Source organism: Bacillus rossius, chromosome 3 (assembly GCF_032445375.1).
Source record: "Bacillus rossius redtenbacheri isolate Brsri chromosome 3, Brsri_v3, whole genome shotgun sequence".
Lineage (NCBI taxonomy): Eukaryota > Metazoa > Arthropoda > Insecta > Phasmatodea > Bacillidae > Bacillus > Bacillus rossius.
Window position 1 is genome coordinate 65,416,915 of NC_086332.1, and position 18,962 is coordinate 65,435,876.

General features: G+C 37.8%; 1 protein-coding gene across 1 annotated transcript in view; it reads right to left on the reverse strand.

The window, feature by feature from the left end:
- LOC134530824 (lysosomal acid phosphatase-like) overlaps nucleotides 1–17,062 on the reverse strand; it is a 30,544-nt gene extending 13,482 nt beyond the window's left edge. Inside the window, exons 1-6 of the mRNA XM_063366068.1 lie at nucleotides 16,927–17,062; nucleotides 11,538–11,633; nucleotides 9,026–9,265; nucleotides 7,459–7,629; nucleotides 4,331–4,457; nucleotides 2,916–3,127 (exon numbers count right to left, since the gene is read on the reverse strand). Of these exons, the coding sequence (XP_063222138.1) occupies nucleotides 2,916–3,127; nucleotides 4,331–4,457; nucleotides 7,459–7,629; nucleotides 9,026–9,265; nucleotides 11,538–11,633; nucleotides 16,927–17,037 (957 nt within the window). The 5' untranslated portion in view covers nucleotides 17,038–17,062. The remainder of the gene's footprint in view (nucleotides 1–2,915; nucleotides 3,128–4,330; nucleotides 4,458–7,458; nucleotides 7,630–9,025; nucleotides 9,266–11,537; nucleotides 11,634–16,926) is intronic.
- Between the last annotated feature and the right edge of the window lie 1,900 nt (nucleotides 17,063–18,962).

Consider the following 18,962-nt stretch of genomic DNA (forward strand, 5'->3'; position numbering starts at 1 on the left):
GGGTCTCCGCTAATGAGATCAAACTGCCCTCTAGTTGACATAGAGTTTGATATGTCTATAGTCACTGTTTATAGTGTCTAAGCACAATACATCAGGAAACATAAAATAGTATTTTTTTTTTAATTTCAACAAATAAAGTTTGTAAGTAAACCAATGAAAATTAATTAGTGCTTACGTTTTGGCACACTGCAATAATATTGGATCCCTCATATTCGCCTTCCATCAGCCACCCCCTTTAAGTGAAGACTCACTGTTCGAGTGAAAAACAAAATGTATGATTATCCAACTATTCAAATGTTCAAATTTTTGAGTGGCTAAAGGTTCGAAAGTCCAGCTGTTCGAGATGTACAAATGTTCAAGTGTCAAACTGTTCGAATGTACAACTCCAATTCCTGATTGGCTGGTGGAAAACGGATACATCTATGGGATCTATATAGCTGTTGAAGTAGGAATGACTGCTACCCCTCTAAAATCAAACAAGACATGATATAAACAGATATTTAAAAGAAAATGGGTGCGTGTACTTATGTACGCGCGTGAGAAGTTATACTTCTTTGGCATCATTAACAAAATAGTTTTAAATTGCATGCACATAATTAATTACAAATAAAATAATAAAAGGGCTGGAAAAAGATAGTCAACACAGTCAATAAAGTTCAGTTTAAATTTGATAAATTAAATAAATAAAATTCAGAGGATAATAAATATGACATAATTTGTACTAAATATTTTAAGATTCTTATTTTTAAATATTTGTTATTGATTATTTAATATTTTAAAAGAAATAAATAAATTTAATAATAAATTCAAAAATTTAATTTAAGTTTATTCATTTTTTAAATATTTATTATTTTCTTAATTTAATAATCACTTTTCATTTTTATCTAAAAGTTTTCATTAAATTTGTTCATTTATTTTTATAAATATTTATTATTTATTCAATTTAATAATAAATATTAACAATTAATATTTTAATTTGATGTTCGATTGTAATTTTTATCAAAATTTTTTTATTAAATATTTTATTGAATTTATTTATTTATTTTGTAAATATTAAATAACCAATAATAAAAATTTAACATTAATATATTAACAATATTTAGTATTAAATATACTAAATAATAATATTTTAATTTATATCAATAAAAAATACATACGGATAGTTAACCTCAATTATATTGGAACACTTGAAAAAGTATATAAGTACCATTTTTTTAATAATATTTACGAATAGTACATAATATTAATCAAAATATTCAATTAATATCACTACTAAATATAATTTATTAGCACATATATAATTCGCACTTGTATGAAACTAAAACACGTGTTGTGAATGTAGAAACTAGAAACATGTGGATAAATATTATAAATACGAAAACAGTGATCAGAGGCGACGAGCGTGCCAACATGCGCGACTAATAGAGGTTCTATTTCTATTTTGTTGGTAGCTTTTTTTCGAGACTTAATGAGCGGTTTAGCGGGCAGCTTCAACCTGTTAATTTTGTGTTATAGTGATGCGCGAGCATCTTAAAATTTCACTCTCATCATTTTTTCATAACGCGCCTAAAGAAGTATAACTTCAAAAATAGATTAGCTTTAAAATAAAACATTTGTAAATCACTCATGCATAGCATGGGGAAATTTTAATACATATTTAGGTTACATAATTTGGGATAATATTTTAGATATTTTTTATTTAGCTGTGAATATTACATATTTTATCATAGTCTGTATAGTTTATTCAATTGAATTAGCCTTATAATCATCATTGTTTTACTTTTTAAACTCAGTAATTAAGTACTGTTAAAAATAATTTATGATAAATAAAACAATAGCACAAACGATGAGCTAGCCAAAATCATAGAAAATATGCAGTAGAAAAAACGCAAAGTTGTAGTTTTAGACAGTTTTATATTTTTGTGCATAGTGTATTAGGAAATAAAACCTGTTACGATTATTTATTTTAACAATAAGCATTAAAGTTTAATGTGATTTAATTTTGTCTGCAACAAAATGATGATTGTGGTATAATAGTTTAGATTTTGTTTGTCATTTGTCTTTATAATGACATCTATACTAAAACAAATAAAATGCATAAAATGTTGCAAAGTTGAAAACATGATAACGTGTTGTAACTAAATTGTAATTTCGTTATTTATATTTGATGCTTTATATTCAAATCTGGATTAGTTATAACGTGTGCGCTCAAATCTTTGTCAAGATATTCAGCAAAATATGAATTATTCAACATCGTAAACCTGAATGGCTAACAGAGAAACAACTGATTCCATGATCGACGTGGAAAAAGTTGGTCAGGAGCTGCATAAACATTAGAAAAAATGCTGAGGGATCTATTTCTGTTGCATACAGAAAATTGTTTCATATTTTCTATGCAAACTGCAACTTGCTCAAGGGGCCGGCCTAGCCAGGTATGTATTTGTGTTAGTGGGGCGGGATGATAAGTGCGACGCACGCTGGTGCTTATAACGCGGTGTCACCTCTAAGCGCAAAGCTCTGAACTGGCGCGCAGTCTTCTCGTCGTGCATGGGGCAACTGTGAGATTTGAGTGAGGACCATTACATTTTATGACTAAGGAATGAAGATAAAGTTTTAGTGCAAGTCCTTTGAATGCTTTCAAAGAAAAAAATACTGGGTGTTTCACGCTTAAATTTATTATTCTTGAACCATGCAATGAAGCCATTCCCACTCTCCTGAAAATGCAGTTTAAATACGAAATACGGAAAAAGAGCTACTCAGCCGCCCTCTCCGTTTCTTAAATGCTTTTCGTAAGCAGACACCGCTCTTCTGATGCTGTACACGCCGTATGTGTGTCCGGGTAGGCTGGGGCCTGAAGGATCTCCAAGCGCCGGAGCATTACTACAACTGCAACAAGGAGTGGGGGAGTAACTTACAGTGACGACGTGTTCATTGTAGTTGTTGAGCCGCAGCTCGATCAGCACGCAGGAAGAAAAACATGGCTCTTTGCCCTCCCACACGTTCAGCGCCGACAGAAGAGCCACCAGGTTGTAGTCGTGTGCGCTGTACGCGTACAACTTCTTGCAGGACTCCGAGTTCCCGTTTATCTTCATGTCCATGTGCTCCAGTATGTCTTCCACCAGCCGACCTGAAGTCACAGATCAGAACGTGAATTTTACGTCCCGCGGACATCGAGACCTCCGGAGACGGACGAAATGCGAAACCACAACCTCACAACAATGATGAGACAGGTTGTGACAGTGACAGGTCGTATATCAACATTGAACGGCTTATTTTCCAGATGAATTTTTTGAAAACATGTGTTACGGCGGGTGCATGTAATGCTTTTTACGAGGTAATAAAAATATCGTATGACATTTTGCACGCTTGAATGTTAATGCCGTGTTTGTTATTCTACGACAATGTAACTAAAATAACACGAACTTGGTCAAAACACGTGCCACTTTACAACTATTAATTTTAAAAATACATAATTATGTCGGAGTTTTGTTTTTAAACATACAGAATTGCCATTATTTACATTTCCTTATTGTGACATTTATTTATGCAAATACTAAGCCAGTATGAGCTGATGTTCTCAATTTTATTTCAGAATAGAACGGTAACGAACGTTGACGCTAAGCATACAAGACTCTAAATATTTGGTCCATAACATTATGCTATTGGAGAAACTGTGAGATGAAACAACTACTGGATGCAATGATGAGAAGTAAAGAGTGTTTCTTCCCCCCTTCCCCCCACGTCAATAACCGTACCCCAAAAACTTCCTAGCCTTCAGAATTCTCACAAAATCACGGAAACGTCTGTCATGTTTCCCACTTGCAAAAAAAAAACGTTTTTATCCCCGTTAAGAATTGACCACGGATCGCCTTGAAGTAAGTGATCTGATCACGTGACTGTAGCTCACCACTGTATATTTCTTACTTCTCTTAAAGTAGCCTGGTACTCTTTTATATGGTTTCACTAGTGTATACGGTTGTAAGTGGAAAGCTTGATGGTGATGGAGCTAATGGTACTAACACATGAACATGATGCCTCCTAGTTGCAAGCGCGGTCAAGGTAATAATTGACCACGGATCGCCTTGATGTAAGTGATCTGAACACGTGACTGTAGCTCACCAAAAGAGTGTACACTGTATATTTCTTACTTCTCTTAAAGAAGCCTGGTACTCTTTTATATGGTTTCACTAGTGTGTACGGTTGTAAGTGGAAAGCTTGATGGTGATGGAGCTAATGGTGCTAACACATGAACTCCTAGTTGCAAGCGCGGTCAAGGTGGGAAAGCTACTTCCCCACAACGAAGAGCGCCCAAGAAGTGGTCAGAACTAACCCGTGATCATCCTGCGAATGGGAGCGGTGCTGCCGACCGAGAAGAACACGTGCCAGTCGTAGTTGCTGGACGAGGGCTCCGGGAACACTTCTCGGCTCCAGCCAGGCAGCGGCACGCCGTGGTATTGCTGCGAGCAGAGGCGAGTCACTGTATGAAGAGTACATGTCGCTTTTAAATAACAACTAAAAATTGCAGTGTAAGGTAGTGAAACGTTTACGTGTACTTATGAACGCGTTCCAGAAGTTATACTTCAAAATATTTTTTAATTAATATTTACATAAATTATGAAAATTTTGTTTTATAACGTTTAAGAGATTTTACAGCACAATTAATTTATACATAATTATATATTATATATTATTTATTTAACAGGGGAAAGTCGCCCACATTGGCCCAACCCCTAAATTGGACCACAGGTCTATATAGCACGTTTGTGGAATGAGGTGTCATCTGCCGGCATCAACATGAACTACTTGCACAACCGAGACCTTAGTTCCTTTATGAGCACCGAAATGGACCAACACCCCCTCGACAAACATGGCCTGATGGCTGAACTCAGGGACGGAGGGAGGCGTGTGACGTCAGCAGGAGTGCTGCTAGCCTCCCCCGGCCGGCAAGGATCGTGCCAAGCACGCGCACGTGTTTCTTTCCGACTGTAGCTTGCCAGGTGTCAGCTTTCGTCGTGATTTCTGACTGAGCGGTAAGTGAACACGCTGTCGCTGGTTTGTTACGGGTTGTAACGGAAAATATGATCATGCACCTAGAGTGCGTGTATTCGGGTTTACTAAAACCCAAGACGGAAGAGACTATGGTTGAAACAAAAATTCCTCGAGCCAAATCAAGCCCATCAAATTATTCCAAGTTGAGTTAATTTTTGTAAAATGAAAATGGCCATAGTTATAGATTTAGCGTAGACTATGATCAATACCATTATTTATCCTGTTATCGTCGTATATAGTAAACCAAATTTCTGTCGGCTTTGAAATGCACGTTTTTCATTTCACTGTTGTGTAAAAAGATTATCTGTTACTTCAAACTGGAGATTTTTCACCTATGCATTTTTTGCTCCACTGGTTGCTTCGTTGTGGCGCATAAGAAGCCCTTTTTTTTCTCGAGAAACTAAGCTACGCTACTTTTCAATTAGTTTACAAGGATAAAAGCGGAAACATTTACTAGCCAAACTAAACAAATTAATTAAATCATACAGTAAATAATATTTTAATCATTCAAAATTAATACTGCAATAATTATTCAAAGTTAAAGTATATGATATAAACCTATTTAATTCCCATTGTTTTAAGTTCATCATTATTATGTTTTAAAAATAAATAATTACAGAAATAACAAAATATTGCTTTGAGAAAAAAAAATAGTGTTTAGACTGGGGGAAAAAAAATATTCGTGAAGAAATAAATTAAAAATCAAACTAATAAAGACCAAATGCCAATTACATACTTGTTATGCCAAATTTATTTTAGCAATAAATATATAATATATTGTCTGTTGGCCTTTTAATAAATATAAGTATGTAGGAAATATAAAGCATGATGCAATAACGCTATTTTTTTATTGTTAACTTATCAACGTAAATACAGGTTTGTATAAATAGCTTCCAAAAATTACATCGTTCTTACTCTGAAAAAAAAAGTAATATTTTTTTTTTATTCAGAGCTCATTACATTAAAAATATATATTTGACAATTACTTTCTTAATTCATGAACTACGTTAATGTACTATAAGACTGTTACCTGAAGATGGCAACTGCAATGCCGACTGAACTGTTTGCCTTCGACGCGGCTATAATACAGAAGCCAAGCAACCTATTGTAGAATTTTAGTCTTACGAATATAAATTTACGATGTGGGGCCAGTTGGATAATCCATTGGCAAAAAATGTTACTCGATAAAAATTACTGTTCATCTTTTCAACTATTTCTCAATTCTTACATTTTGTGATGTCCATTATATAAATATGTTACACGATGATTACGTAAGTTTCTAATAAATATTAAATTCATAATGTTGAACGTGTTTAAACGATCCATTAATTTGTCAGTTTTAACTTATTTCCTCACAGATTCTAATAATGTACGATCACGTTTAATCAGCAACATTATCATGTGACTCAAAGTTAAAATTTAAAAGATTTGTATTAATTTAAACTTACGTCTCCCAGACATTGCTCGTAGAATATTTTTTTAATAATAACACTTTCATAAAGCACTATTTAAACTTCAGAAAATAACATACTTAAGGACTTCTATCAGCAGGAAAACCTTTACTGAGGATCATTCTACTTAGCATAGGATAATCACTGATTCCTAACTAATGATATTTGCTAAGTAAACGCAGTTGACACCCCAGCAATCTTAATAATGGCCTAACGTCTGTCAAGAAATTATAACACTTAACAGTACAAAATAATTTTGTAATTGTACAACTGGCCTTGCTCGAATAAAATAGTTTTTTTAAACAATTATTTTCTCTATTTTAAAGTCTGCGATTTGCATTTTAAGTCAGACTACGTATTGAAGGAAACGATATGTTACGATTATGAAACAAAAACATTTTATTGCTTCGTTGACATTCAAGATTATGAGATGACGCATTAACAGAAATATTTCCCGAATGCCCTTCTTATTTTTCAACACCCAGTCACAGGCTAGAAAATCCAGAGACGAAAATAATTCATTAGTTACATTAAATGCTTGAAGCAACTATTTGCAAACATATTGCACTCAAAGAGAAGGAATAAATTATTTTCTCTTTAAATTAACCATCAGAACTAATTAAAATAATGATAAGATGCACACCGTCCTAATTTTTGACAGCCTTAGAAAAGAAAAAATATAACCGTATTGCAAACTTAAGTGTAGAATGCAAGCCTGTTAGTTTAAATGTGTTGTCATAAATAATGAGTTTCAAGCATCAGTGTTCCTGAATACTAACGTTTTGAAGTCTGCGGGAAGGAAAATTACCTACTACTGTAAAAAAAAAAAAGTATTATATTGATTTGCTTCGTATGCTATAAGGACTTAAATCATTTAATATCATACAGCCCAAAAAAATTTATTTAGGATATAGCGACAGGTATTAAGGAGTAAGCACGTGCAATGACAATCAAGTACCTTGCACTTGAGGACGTCGTGCAGATCGAGGGCGGAAAGTCCACTGATGCTCTTGGAGAACTCGTCCAGGTATGTCATCAGGTTTCTGAAGCTCTGGTACTCCGTGGACTTGTTGAGCTTGTCCAGTTCCGCCTGGAAGGCGGGACATGGCGAAACAAACTTGGGAAGCAACTGAAACACAGCCACGTGTACTCTCCTTAGAACACTGTCGGAAATCACATTAAATGTACGGACTTTTCATCGAACAATTCACCTCAAATAAACGAATGGTTCTTCGTTATTTCGCATAACTAAGTCTTCGTATGGACTGGTTCGTTTTTCAACTCTCGAGTTCTGTTATTCTGTTTAAAAACGGTAAACACACTTGTTGAAGAAATAAGTGTTTCTGCAGTAGTGTAAACTAGTTTTTGTTGCTTTGCTTATGAACCAAGATTATTCTTGTGGATTAATGTTCAAAGTAAATTAAATTAGTACTCATAAATTTACGAAGATAACGATACATTGGCGAGGATCCCTGGATAAAAAGTAACCACCGCCTTCGTAAATTTAAGAAGAAATTTTTAACAGTTTAAAAAAACCTGTAGGTGTATTTGCGTCTCACGTCTGGACATAGTGGCTTGGTTGTAAAGTGTGGTTTTGTTGGATTTCCAAGTTTTATATCTATATTATAGCAATTTGTACGGATATGTTTATATAAAAGAATGTCTAGTTACATGTTAATTTTTTCACTAAATATAATCCGCATTTTCTGCTATTCGTAAAAAAATCCGTCAAATACAATCATTAAGATTTTTTACAATTAGTGCAATGCTCACTCACAAAAGGTTAGTTTCAGTTGTTTCTACAGCTAGTTGAAATTACACTTCTGGAGTATTTAAAATAACTAAGTCTTTAACTTTTTTTTTAAATGATCATATTTACATTCTCACAATTCATTGTGCAACTATTTTCCTATTTAATGACACTATTTTTTTCAAAAAGATATTGGATCAAAGATTATCGAAATAGTAATTTTCTAATATCATATTGTTACTCTCGTTAATACGATTGGTTTTCTCAGGGTAGTTTCATTTCCCTTAAGAATACATTCTAACGTCCTCATTGTCTACTTATTTAGATTTGGTTAAACTTTCTATGAAATTAAAATTTTTTAAGCTAACTTTAATGGAGTCATCTCCTTAAAGTTATATAAATAATTACCGATTCCTGTCTACTGATCATGGAGAAACAATATCAGTAAAACTGCCAAAATCAACAGTTGCAAACAAAAGCATGTGTGATTATTTGCATTTAATGACTTAACATACACACTTTCCTTAAAATTAATAATTACAAGTCGCACAGTATATATTTAATAGGAAAAATACATAATGTATAATAACTAAATTTAAAATATAGATGTGCAATGTGAAGGGAGAATATATAACATCAATTAACTACCAAAACCTATGTCGACAATAATAGTATTAATTTGGTCGGTTAGTGTTAGTGTCACACATATACGTATATGTTAAAACGCATTGTTCACACAAGCGAATGTCTAAAAGAAATAGTCAATGGGCTTTACCAGGTCAATCTCCTCGGGCACCGTATGCACAGGCACACTCTGCCAAAACACGTGTATAAACTCCCCATCCGCCAGCTGTGGCGTGTACAGTCCTCTCATCACCAGAGAGGCACTATCGAGCACGCGGTCGGAGTCGCAGCTCCGAACCAGCACGTCGTCGTCCTTGTACACCAGCGGCAGGAAGTCGGCGTAGCGCTTCCGCAGGTAGCATCCCAGGTCATATTGCTGCTCTCTTCCTAGCTGCCAACAGACGCACACATCAATCATCCTCGTTGTACCCTTGCCAGAATGTCGACAAAGCATTCCTCAGGTAGGCACCCAGATACAGGTACCAACATACACGTCGTACCCTAGCGGCAGGAAGGCTGCGAAGCACGTCCGCAGGTAGACACCTGGTAGTACTGCTGCTCCTGGTACAGGTACCAACACACACGCTATCCAACAACGTCGTACCCTAGCGGCAGGAAGGTGGCGAAGCACGTCCGCAGGTAGACACCTGGTAGTACTGCTGCTCCTGGTACAGGTACCAACACACACGCCATCCAACAACGTCGTACCCTAGCGGCAGGAAGGTGGCGAAGCACGTCCGCAGGTAGACACCTGGTAGTACTGCTGCTCCTAGTACAGGTACCAACACACACGCTATCCAACAACGTCGTACCCTAGCGGCAGGAAGGTGGCGAAGCACGTCCGCAGGTAGACACCTGGTAGTACTGCTGCTCCTGGTACAGGTACCAATACACACGCTATCCAACAACGTCGTACCCTAGCGGCAGGAAGGCTGCGAAGCACGTCCGCAGGTAGACACCTGGTAGTACTGCTGCTCCTGGTACAGGTACCAACACACACGCTATCCAACAACGTCGTACCCTAGCGGCAGGAAGGTGGCGAAGCACGTCCGCAGGTAGACACCTGGTAGTACTGCTGCTCCTAGCACAGGTACTAACACACACGCTATCCAACAACGTCGTACCCTAGCGGCAGGAAGGTGGCGAAGCACGTCCGCAGGTAGACACCTGGTAGTACTGCTGCTCCTGGTACAGGTACCAACACACACGCCATCCAACAACGTCGTACCCTAGCGGCAGGAAGGTGGCGAAGCACGTCCGCAGGTAGACACCTGGTAGTACTGCTGCTCCTAGTACAGGTACCAACACACACGCTATCCAACAACGTCGTACCCTAGCGGCAGGAAGGTGGCGAAGCACGTCCGCAGTTAGACACCTGGTAGTACTGCTGCTCCTGGTACAGGTACCAACACACACGCTATCCAACAACGTCGTACCCTAGCGGCAGGAAGGTGGCGAAGCACGTCCGCAGGTAGACACCTGGTAGTACTGCTGCTCCTGGTACAGGTACCAACACACACACTATCCAACAACGTCGTACCCTAGCGGCAGGAAGGAGGCGAAGCACGTCCGCAGGTAGACACCTGGTAGTACTGCTGCTCCTGGTACAGGTACCAACACACACGCTATCCAACAACGTCGTACCCTAGCGGCAGGAAGGAGACGAAGCACGTCCGCAGGTAGACACCTGGTAGTACTGCTGCTCCTAGTACAGGTACCAACACACACGCTATCCAACAACGTCGTACCCTAGCGGCAGGAAGGTGGCGAAGCACGTCCGCAGGTAGACACCTGGTAGTACTGCTGCTCCTAGTACAGGTACCAACACACACGCCATCCAACAACGTCGTACCCTAGCGGCAGGAAGGAGGCGAAGCACGTCCGCAGGTAGACACCTGGTAGTACTGCTGCTCCTGGTACAGGTACCAACACACATGCTATCCATCAACATCGTACCATAGTGGCAAGAAGTCGACGTTCACATACGCAGGTAGACACAAGGTAGTAGGCCTACTATTGCTCCTGTTCTAGATACAAACACTCACACTAGTCATCCTCGTAACAGTGGTTTGAGTGAATTAGTGCGATCACAGATACATCCGAATTTGGGATCTTGATAGAACATCACAGACAGAAGTTAAAAAAGGTGCGGTATTGACTTATCAATGGCGCTGGAGAAATAAGCGCATACATGTTTTTAATAACGTAGTGTACCAAAAACTTTTTTTGTTAATCGTTACTGTAGGTTCTAACTTCGTTTTTACGATGCAGTCAGCTAGGTACTAAACACTATTTATACCCAAGAAGGAAGGTCCAGTAAATCCATGGCAGAGGGATTCAATGTATGCTCAAAGTCTCTTTTATATTTAAGAGTATCTGGATTACAATTTCTGTCCTGAAAAAAAATGTTTTTTTGGTTTCCACTGATGAGCGAAATCACTTCATACAAGTGATGGTAAAGGTTTTACTCAAAAGGACATAGCTTTTTATTTCCCAGTATCTCAGTACTTCGTAGTGTGTTACCTTTTTTTAACCTTCTGGTGACGAGACCAAATTAATTAATAATATTTTACAGAAAACTGGTCCCTTGCTGGAGCAATTTTTGCTGGCATGGCGATATATTTCTGAGTGTCTAGGCACTTGACAAGTGTGAAAGTACTCACCTGGGTTAGATGGCCCCACTTGGTACCCCACTTGTCTTCTGTGAAGTTATCTTCGGGGTAGGTCACTATGGGTGCCCTGGCTCCATTTCGAAATACCTGCACATAAATCCAGTTCGTTCATTTATATTTTATGCATGCAATGTAAACTTTAGTGTACATAAATAATATGTACAGTTAGAGAGAAAATAAATACATCATGGTTATTCTGAATTTAAAATAATGTTACGATTTAATAATGTTGTGGGGAGAACTGGGTTCTTAAGGAATAGCCCAATTAAGTTTTATTACACATTTTTGATTACTAATATTTACATCACTAGTAAATAATCTTACTTTAAAATGACTAATCACCAATTACTCACACTTTAAAATGCTTATTCTCAAGTCAGTGGCTGTCAAGTTGCACAGTCCGCACTCCTCGCTGTACCGCACTCCTCGCGGAACTCGTCACAGAACTCACGTGGCACACCCTGAGGAACTCTGTCGCCAAAAACCTGTCACCGAACTCACCGCGGGATCCGTCGCGGGACTCTGTCGCCAAACTCTCGCCGCACCCGCGGCACTCACCGGTCCTCACCTTCGCTAGACTCTGTCGCCTCATAAAATCGGTCGACGAACTCACGCCGCACCCTCGACACTGCGTCAGTTTTTATCGCGAGACTGGCGTCTCTGCTTAGGTAGTGTGTGGCGCCCTTCTCGGACAGACTAGAGCAGCCATGACGAGTCGCGTCATCCCTGGCCGAACCCGACACCCGAAGCGTCGAGATGAGCGTCGCTCGCTCGCGTGAATTCCTAAAAGGCCGCTCAGCGATAGATAACGGCGCCGAGGTGTGACGATGTGCGAGGAACGGGGTTGGGGGGAGGAGGGTAGCAACGACCATTGTAATCCGGCCAGGCACGAGTGGCGGCCATGTGATACGAGCATTGCGCCTGTGGCCATGCAGGGCTGCCAGCCAGCTCCGAACCTGGCACGCGCCGCGGTCTGGTCTCTAGCGGTCGTAACAATACGTTATATTTATATGTTTTCAAAACCTTGCTGCTCTTCCCTCCTTCAATCACACACAAATTAATTATCATAAATAACGAAATACTAGTTTATTTACTATTTTAAAATATATTATCACGAAAGCAGAACAGCATATAAACCTAATGAATAATTCTGATTATAATTTTACGTTCGTTTTTCTTAATTTTTGATTTTGGCTCTAAATATATTTTCTCTCAATTCATTACATTTAAATTAAGTTACTTAAATCAATTTATGGAATTTTACTTTTTGTACACATTTATATACAAACACAAAATCTGGTATGTGACACCAAGTCAACTATAAATTATATTCTTTTGAGATTAATTTAAAAATTAAAATTTGATTTTATTCTTACTTAATGCTATAAAGTGTTTCTTTTTTTATGTACGAGCGGTTACGGCGGCTGAGATGTCAGTGTGGTCAGTCCGAGGAAACGTGGCATACGTTGCCGGGAGCGGTTGGTTTTCTCCGGGTACTCTCGTTTCTCCACCCATTCATTCCGTCAGTGCTCGATCCTCATCTCGTAGTTTCTCATCGATACCTGATGTCCCCGATGTCGGCGAGACTTGACGTGGTAATTTTGTAGTTTATGTTCCGTATTTTTTGGACATTATCAATAAATTTATTTTATATTAAAAACCATTCTTAATTGTTTGTAAAATATAATTTCTAATTTAAAAAATGGGTGCGTGTACTTATGTACACGCGTGAGAAGTTATACTTCTTTGGCATCATTAAAAAATAGTTGTTAATTGCATGCAAATAATTAATTACAATAAAATAATAAAAGGGCTGGAAAAAGATAGTCAACACAGTCAATAAAGTTCAGTTTAAATTTGAAAAATTAAATGAATAAAATTTAGAGAATAATAAATATATATATGACATAATTTGTACTAAATATAAGATTCTTAATTTTAAATATTTACTATTGATTATTTAATGTTTTAAAAGAAAATAAATAAACTTAATAATAAATTTTTAAAAATTAATTTAAGTTTATTCATTGTTTAAATATTTATTATTTTCTTAATTTAATATTCAATTTTCATTTTTATCAAAACGTTTTCATTAAATTTGTTTATTTATTTTTATAAATATTTATTATTTATTCAATTAAATAATAAATATTAAAATAAATATTTTAATTTGATTTTCGATATTATTTTTTAACACATTTTTTTTATTAAATTTATTTCTTTATTTTGTAAATATTAAATAACCAATAATAAATATCTAACATTAATAATTTAATAATATTTAGTATTAATTATAGTAAATAATAATATTTTAATTTATATCAATAAATAATACATACGGATAGTTAACCTCAATTATATTGGAAAACTTGAAAAAGTATATAAGTACCATTTTTTTAATAATATTTACGAATAGTACATAATATTAATCAAAATATTCCATTGAAATCACTTCTGAATATAATTTATTAGCACATATATAATTCGCACTTGTATGAAACTAAAACACGTGTTGTGAATGTAGAAAATATAAGCATGTGGATAAATATTATAAATATGAAAACAGAGATCAGAGGCGACGAGCGTACCAACATGCGCGACTAATAGAGGTTCTATTTATATTTTGTTGGAATTTTTTTTTCGATACTTAATGAGCGCTTAAGCGGGCAGGTTCAACCTGTTAATTTTGTGTTACAGTGATGCGCACGCATCTTAAAATTTCACTCTCATAATTTTTTTATAACGCGCCTAAAGAAGTATAACTTCAAAAATCTTTATTTAACGGATTTTATTAACTTCTATGTTATAACTTAACCTCTTGCTACCTGAGACTGAAAGGAAACTAGGCGAATACGACAAAGGGGGCTTTAGAAGCCAGTATATATGGCGTAAATAGTTTCAGTATAATTTGGATTTTTGTGAATTCGATCTCTAAACTGATCAATAGTCCCTGAGCTTTTCTATATTAATTTTTGTTTTCATTTACGAGGACAGAGCAAAAATAAATCAAATAATCCATATTTTGTAATGAGTTTTTGTTGACTATTCTAGTAAGAGAAATTTATTGTATATTTTTATGGGAACAGATAATTTTATCTATCTCATTTCAAGAGAGCCTATTGCTATGTCTTTAATAAAGATAAATATATGTTTATACTTTAATATCGTATTAGTTTATCAAAGCCTTAACGGAGATTTACACTCTTGGATTGTTTCTATTGATAGGTTCACAGCTGGCTCTTGTTAAAGATGAACCCGCACCTAGATTCCGCGAATATCCTTTGACTTTGATTCAAAAATGTTCTATGACAGTCCGAGAATGTACTGAAAGAATGAAATCATTTTTGGATTAACCTTTCGAATGTAGCCATCGTATTAAAAATCTTTATATTTAGTATTTCTTCATGAATTCAATAAATACTGTTGCGAACGCGAGAGACCAGGTTCGGAGCTGGCTGGCGGCCCTACCAGGCCACTGGCGTCATGCGCCGTGTCATCACGCGCGCCTGTCCGGATTACAAGGCTCATCGCTACACCCTCTCCCCGCGCATCGTCCTGCCTCGGCGCTGTTATCTACCACTGAGCGTCCTTGGGCGCCGCACGGAGCAGCGTGAATTGACGCCACACTTCTGGACTGTTCGGGCGTCGTGGCGGCCCGGGAAGACGCGACCCGTCTTCAGCCGCTCTCGTCGGTTTCGAGAAGGGCGGCACAGAACTTAGCAGTGACGCCGTCCTCCGCGAGAGTTCCGCGGCGAGCGCCGCGTGAGTGCCGAGTTCCGAGCGGATCCCGAGCGAAGGGAAGTGCGACATTGGCGAAGAGGGTGAGAGACCCCCCTATTCACCGTTGAGACTGGCGCGACGTGTAGTTTGGCTGGATCGTGAGAGTGCGGCGACTGAGTGGCAGGAGACTGTGTGTGTGTGGACAGGCACCAGGTAAAGGGCGAACCACTGTTGAGCCTAGCTCCAGTGAGGAGTGCGAATTGCCAAACTTGGCAGACATTGAGTGACTTGAGAATAAACATTTTAAACTGCCAAGTGATTTAAGTACAATTATTTATTGTTAATGTGAATATAAGTAATTAATAAAACTCAGAAAAAACCTAATTGGGCCCAGTTCGTCCCACATAGGTCGTAGCAAAATTATGTTTTCCCAAAAGCCTGGAAAAAAATCTCAGGTTTATATGGTTTTTGGGAAAAGTTGATTTTTATTCATCTATGAATGAATTCACACTAATGGTTAACCCATAACTGTAAACCGCATGATTTCATTGTTTCATTTCATGCTAGGACTGATTCAAGAATGAGCTCTTAAGTCCATAAATCTACTAAATAAAGATAATTTGTTTAGTGGAAAAAGCCTTTTATTAAATGAGCTTACATTATGAAATTATTTAGATAATGCATAAAAATATGACATATTCGGTATTAGATACAAAGTACAGTATGTCCATAAAATAATGTCCCAGTTATGAGTTTTAATAGTATCGACTGTAAGTGTTTTAGAGTTTTGGTAGAAGGTCGCAATCAGAGAATAACTCAGACAGTTTTTAATAAGCGCATGCGCGAGAACTGCTTGGTTGTTTTCTCATTTGCAGCGCCACCTACGCAAAATGGCGACTCCTGAGTGTAAAGCGTTTTGTGTTCTGCAGTTTGCTAAGAGTGAATCTGTAATTTCAGCCCTCCCCATCGGAATCTCTATGTACGAGAGTGGTTGAACGGCGAAGTGCCTGACCGTTGGTCGAAAAGACACCAGGGGCGCAACAACAGGGGGGGCAAGGGTGTTTTGCCCCCCCCCCCTTCCGAAACCTTGAAATGGGGGCAAACGGGGGCAAAGAAAGTGCAGTGTAATCAATTTTTAGATAATAAAACTGCTTAAATAGCACCATTTTCCACCTTGAAATACAAATTTTCCCGGGGGAGGACCCCCGGACCACCCGCTTCAATAGGGGGGGGGGGGGGAATGATGATTCTTTATAAAAAGGTATATTGCCTCCCCCCTTTGGAAATTTAGTTGTTGCGCCCCTGAAAGACACAGCTCTTTTTTGCTGGCCTCCGCGTTCGCCATGCGATTTTTTTTTTCCTTTGGGGCTCTATAAAAAGAACGTGTCTACGTTCCCCCGCTAACTAATGATTTGCCAAAAGTTGCACTGGCTATTGCTTCCATTACTCTGGACGTATCGACCAAAGTGTTGGAAGAACTGGAAGTGTTGCCGTGTAACTAAAGGAGCAAATATTGATTCTTATTTTTTTAGAAAAACTACATTAGTTTACCTTTAATTTTGCGTGTGATTTGTTTCAAATGGTCAGAATTGAGCTATTATAATATAGGTCTACTGTCGGAACCGGGACGGACCACGGGTGAGGGAACGGAGGCACTCACCGCGTGCACCAGCTGCAGCCGGCCGAGGAAGGCCAGCTCGTCGAAGGCGCGGCAGCGCGAGGCCGCCGACAGCGCCAGCACCGCGGTCAGCACCCACTCCCGGCCGCCCATCTCCGCGACTCGCCGGTCTCTTGTCGCGCCGCTGGCTCGCCTGCCCCCGGGGACGGTGGCGCAACAATGACGCGCGTTCCTGCCCCTAATTGAGCGCATCTTCCCGCCGCCGCGTCGCCGCGCGTGCCCCTTGGCGCGGGGCCGGGGGAATCCGCGTATCGCCCGCCCGCGGGACAATGGGACACCCGAGCCGCGCACACGGCCTGGCGCGCGCTGCTTGCAGTCTCGGCGAGTTCACAACACACTCCCGCTGTGTGTACGTTCCAACGCGCGCTACAAGTTACAATTTCTTGACGTAGTAAAACATTTAACTTTAATTTTTTGCATTCAAATAATTAACAGAAACAAATAAATAAAATTACGGGAGTGATATTATATATACCGTTGGTATATTATAAATTCAATCAAATCAAAACATTTAAATGAATACTCACTCTTCAGTATTAATATAAACACGTGTATACAATTGATTATTTCAATTAGTAAAATAATAATAGAGCTAAAATTTAATTATTCATGAAAATAATTAAATATGCTAAATGTTCATCTAATAATATTAATATTAATTATTAATTTAATAGGAATCTAATAATTTATAATTAATAATGCAAATAAATTATACATACAGGAACTTAATCTCACTTGTTTAATTATACTTGAAAATATACTTAAGGTTTATAAACACAATTTATAACACTAATATCTACAATAAATAAATGTTTTTAACTATGTGTACCAATATTCAGTATAATCACTAAGTATATGGTTTAAAAGTACCTAGATTTACAAATTTATTTATTAGTATATAAATGAATGTCCGAGCTCTAGCTTCTGGCTGATGAGAGAAGCACCAATCACCATATTGTATTGTGACACCACGGCAGCCATCTTGAATGACTTTGAACTTAACATTTGAACTTGACCTTGACCCCGGCGGCCATATTGTATCCGCCATTTTGTTTTCCAGACATTTTGGATCCGTCATATTAGTTTCTAGAATATTCCATCATTTTTTCGCCATTTTGAATTCTAGTATTTCGGCCATCTAACACCCCAATCTCTAGAGTTTCAAATTTTGTTATGGTTGCCATATTTTTCAACCAAAAAATTTTAAAATTAATAAAAATATTCCATTGATTAATTATAATAAAAACATACTTACACCATGGAGTCCTTGGTTCGAACCTGATGAGGGCAAAATACAAATGGCGAGGGATCCTCCCTCCACGGAAGCCACTAGCAGACTGATCTCCCACCACTAATGTCAAGGTGGATATTACGTAAGTTAGTATGACGTCATGGTGGCCATCTTGTTTGCATCTGCTAGAGGCTACTGCCAACATATTGTTTTCGTCTGCTAGATGGTGCTGCTGCCATATTAATTTCAATTTTACCCGCTAAAGTGAAGTATTCATTTATTGTCAGAGACCCTACCATCTTAACCGCCATCTTGAAATTCTGTAATCGTTAAGTCAATAATTAGGAAAAAATCCAAACATTCATAAAAAAAATAACTTTTTAAAATAATCATTGATTCCATCGTCTCAGTTTGGTCCTATATTGACACAAAAATCACTAATAAATTACAGGTTCGAGAAATAAAAACAATAAAAGTAAAAAAATTATGTATTATGTAAAATCTTCAAGTACAAAAATCAAACAAATTACTAGCGTTCTCGATTTCTGCATCTGTTACACACGAATTAAAGCGAGGTAGGAAGCCCCACCACTTGACATAGGATCGTCTATTTCTTCGTTTGAGATTCTCCACCAAATACATGTCGAGATACATCGTAGGCTAAATCTCTTCGACATAGAAGCCGCCACGAATCGGCTTGTGTTCCAAATCTTTAAGGTAGTAAGTCCTAGGCTCAGATTCGCGAACGTGGGTCACACGGAAAAGTTCGGGGCTCCAATTCTCAGTG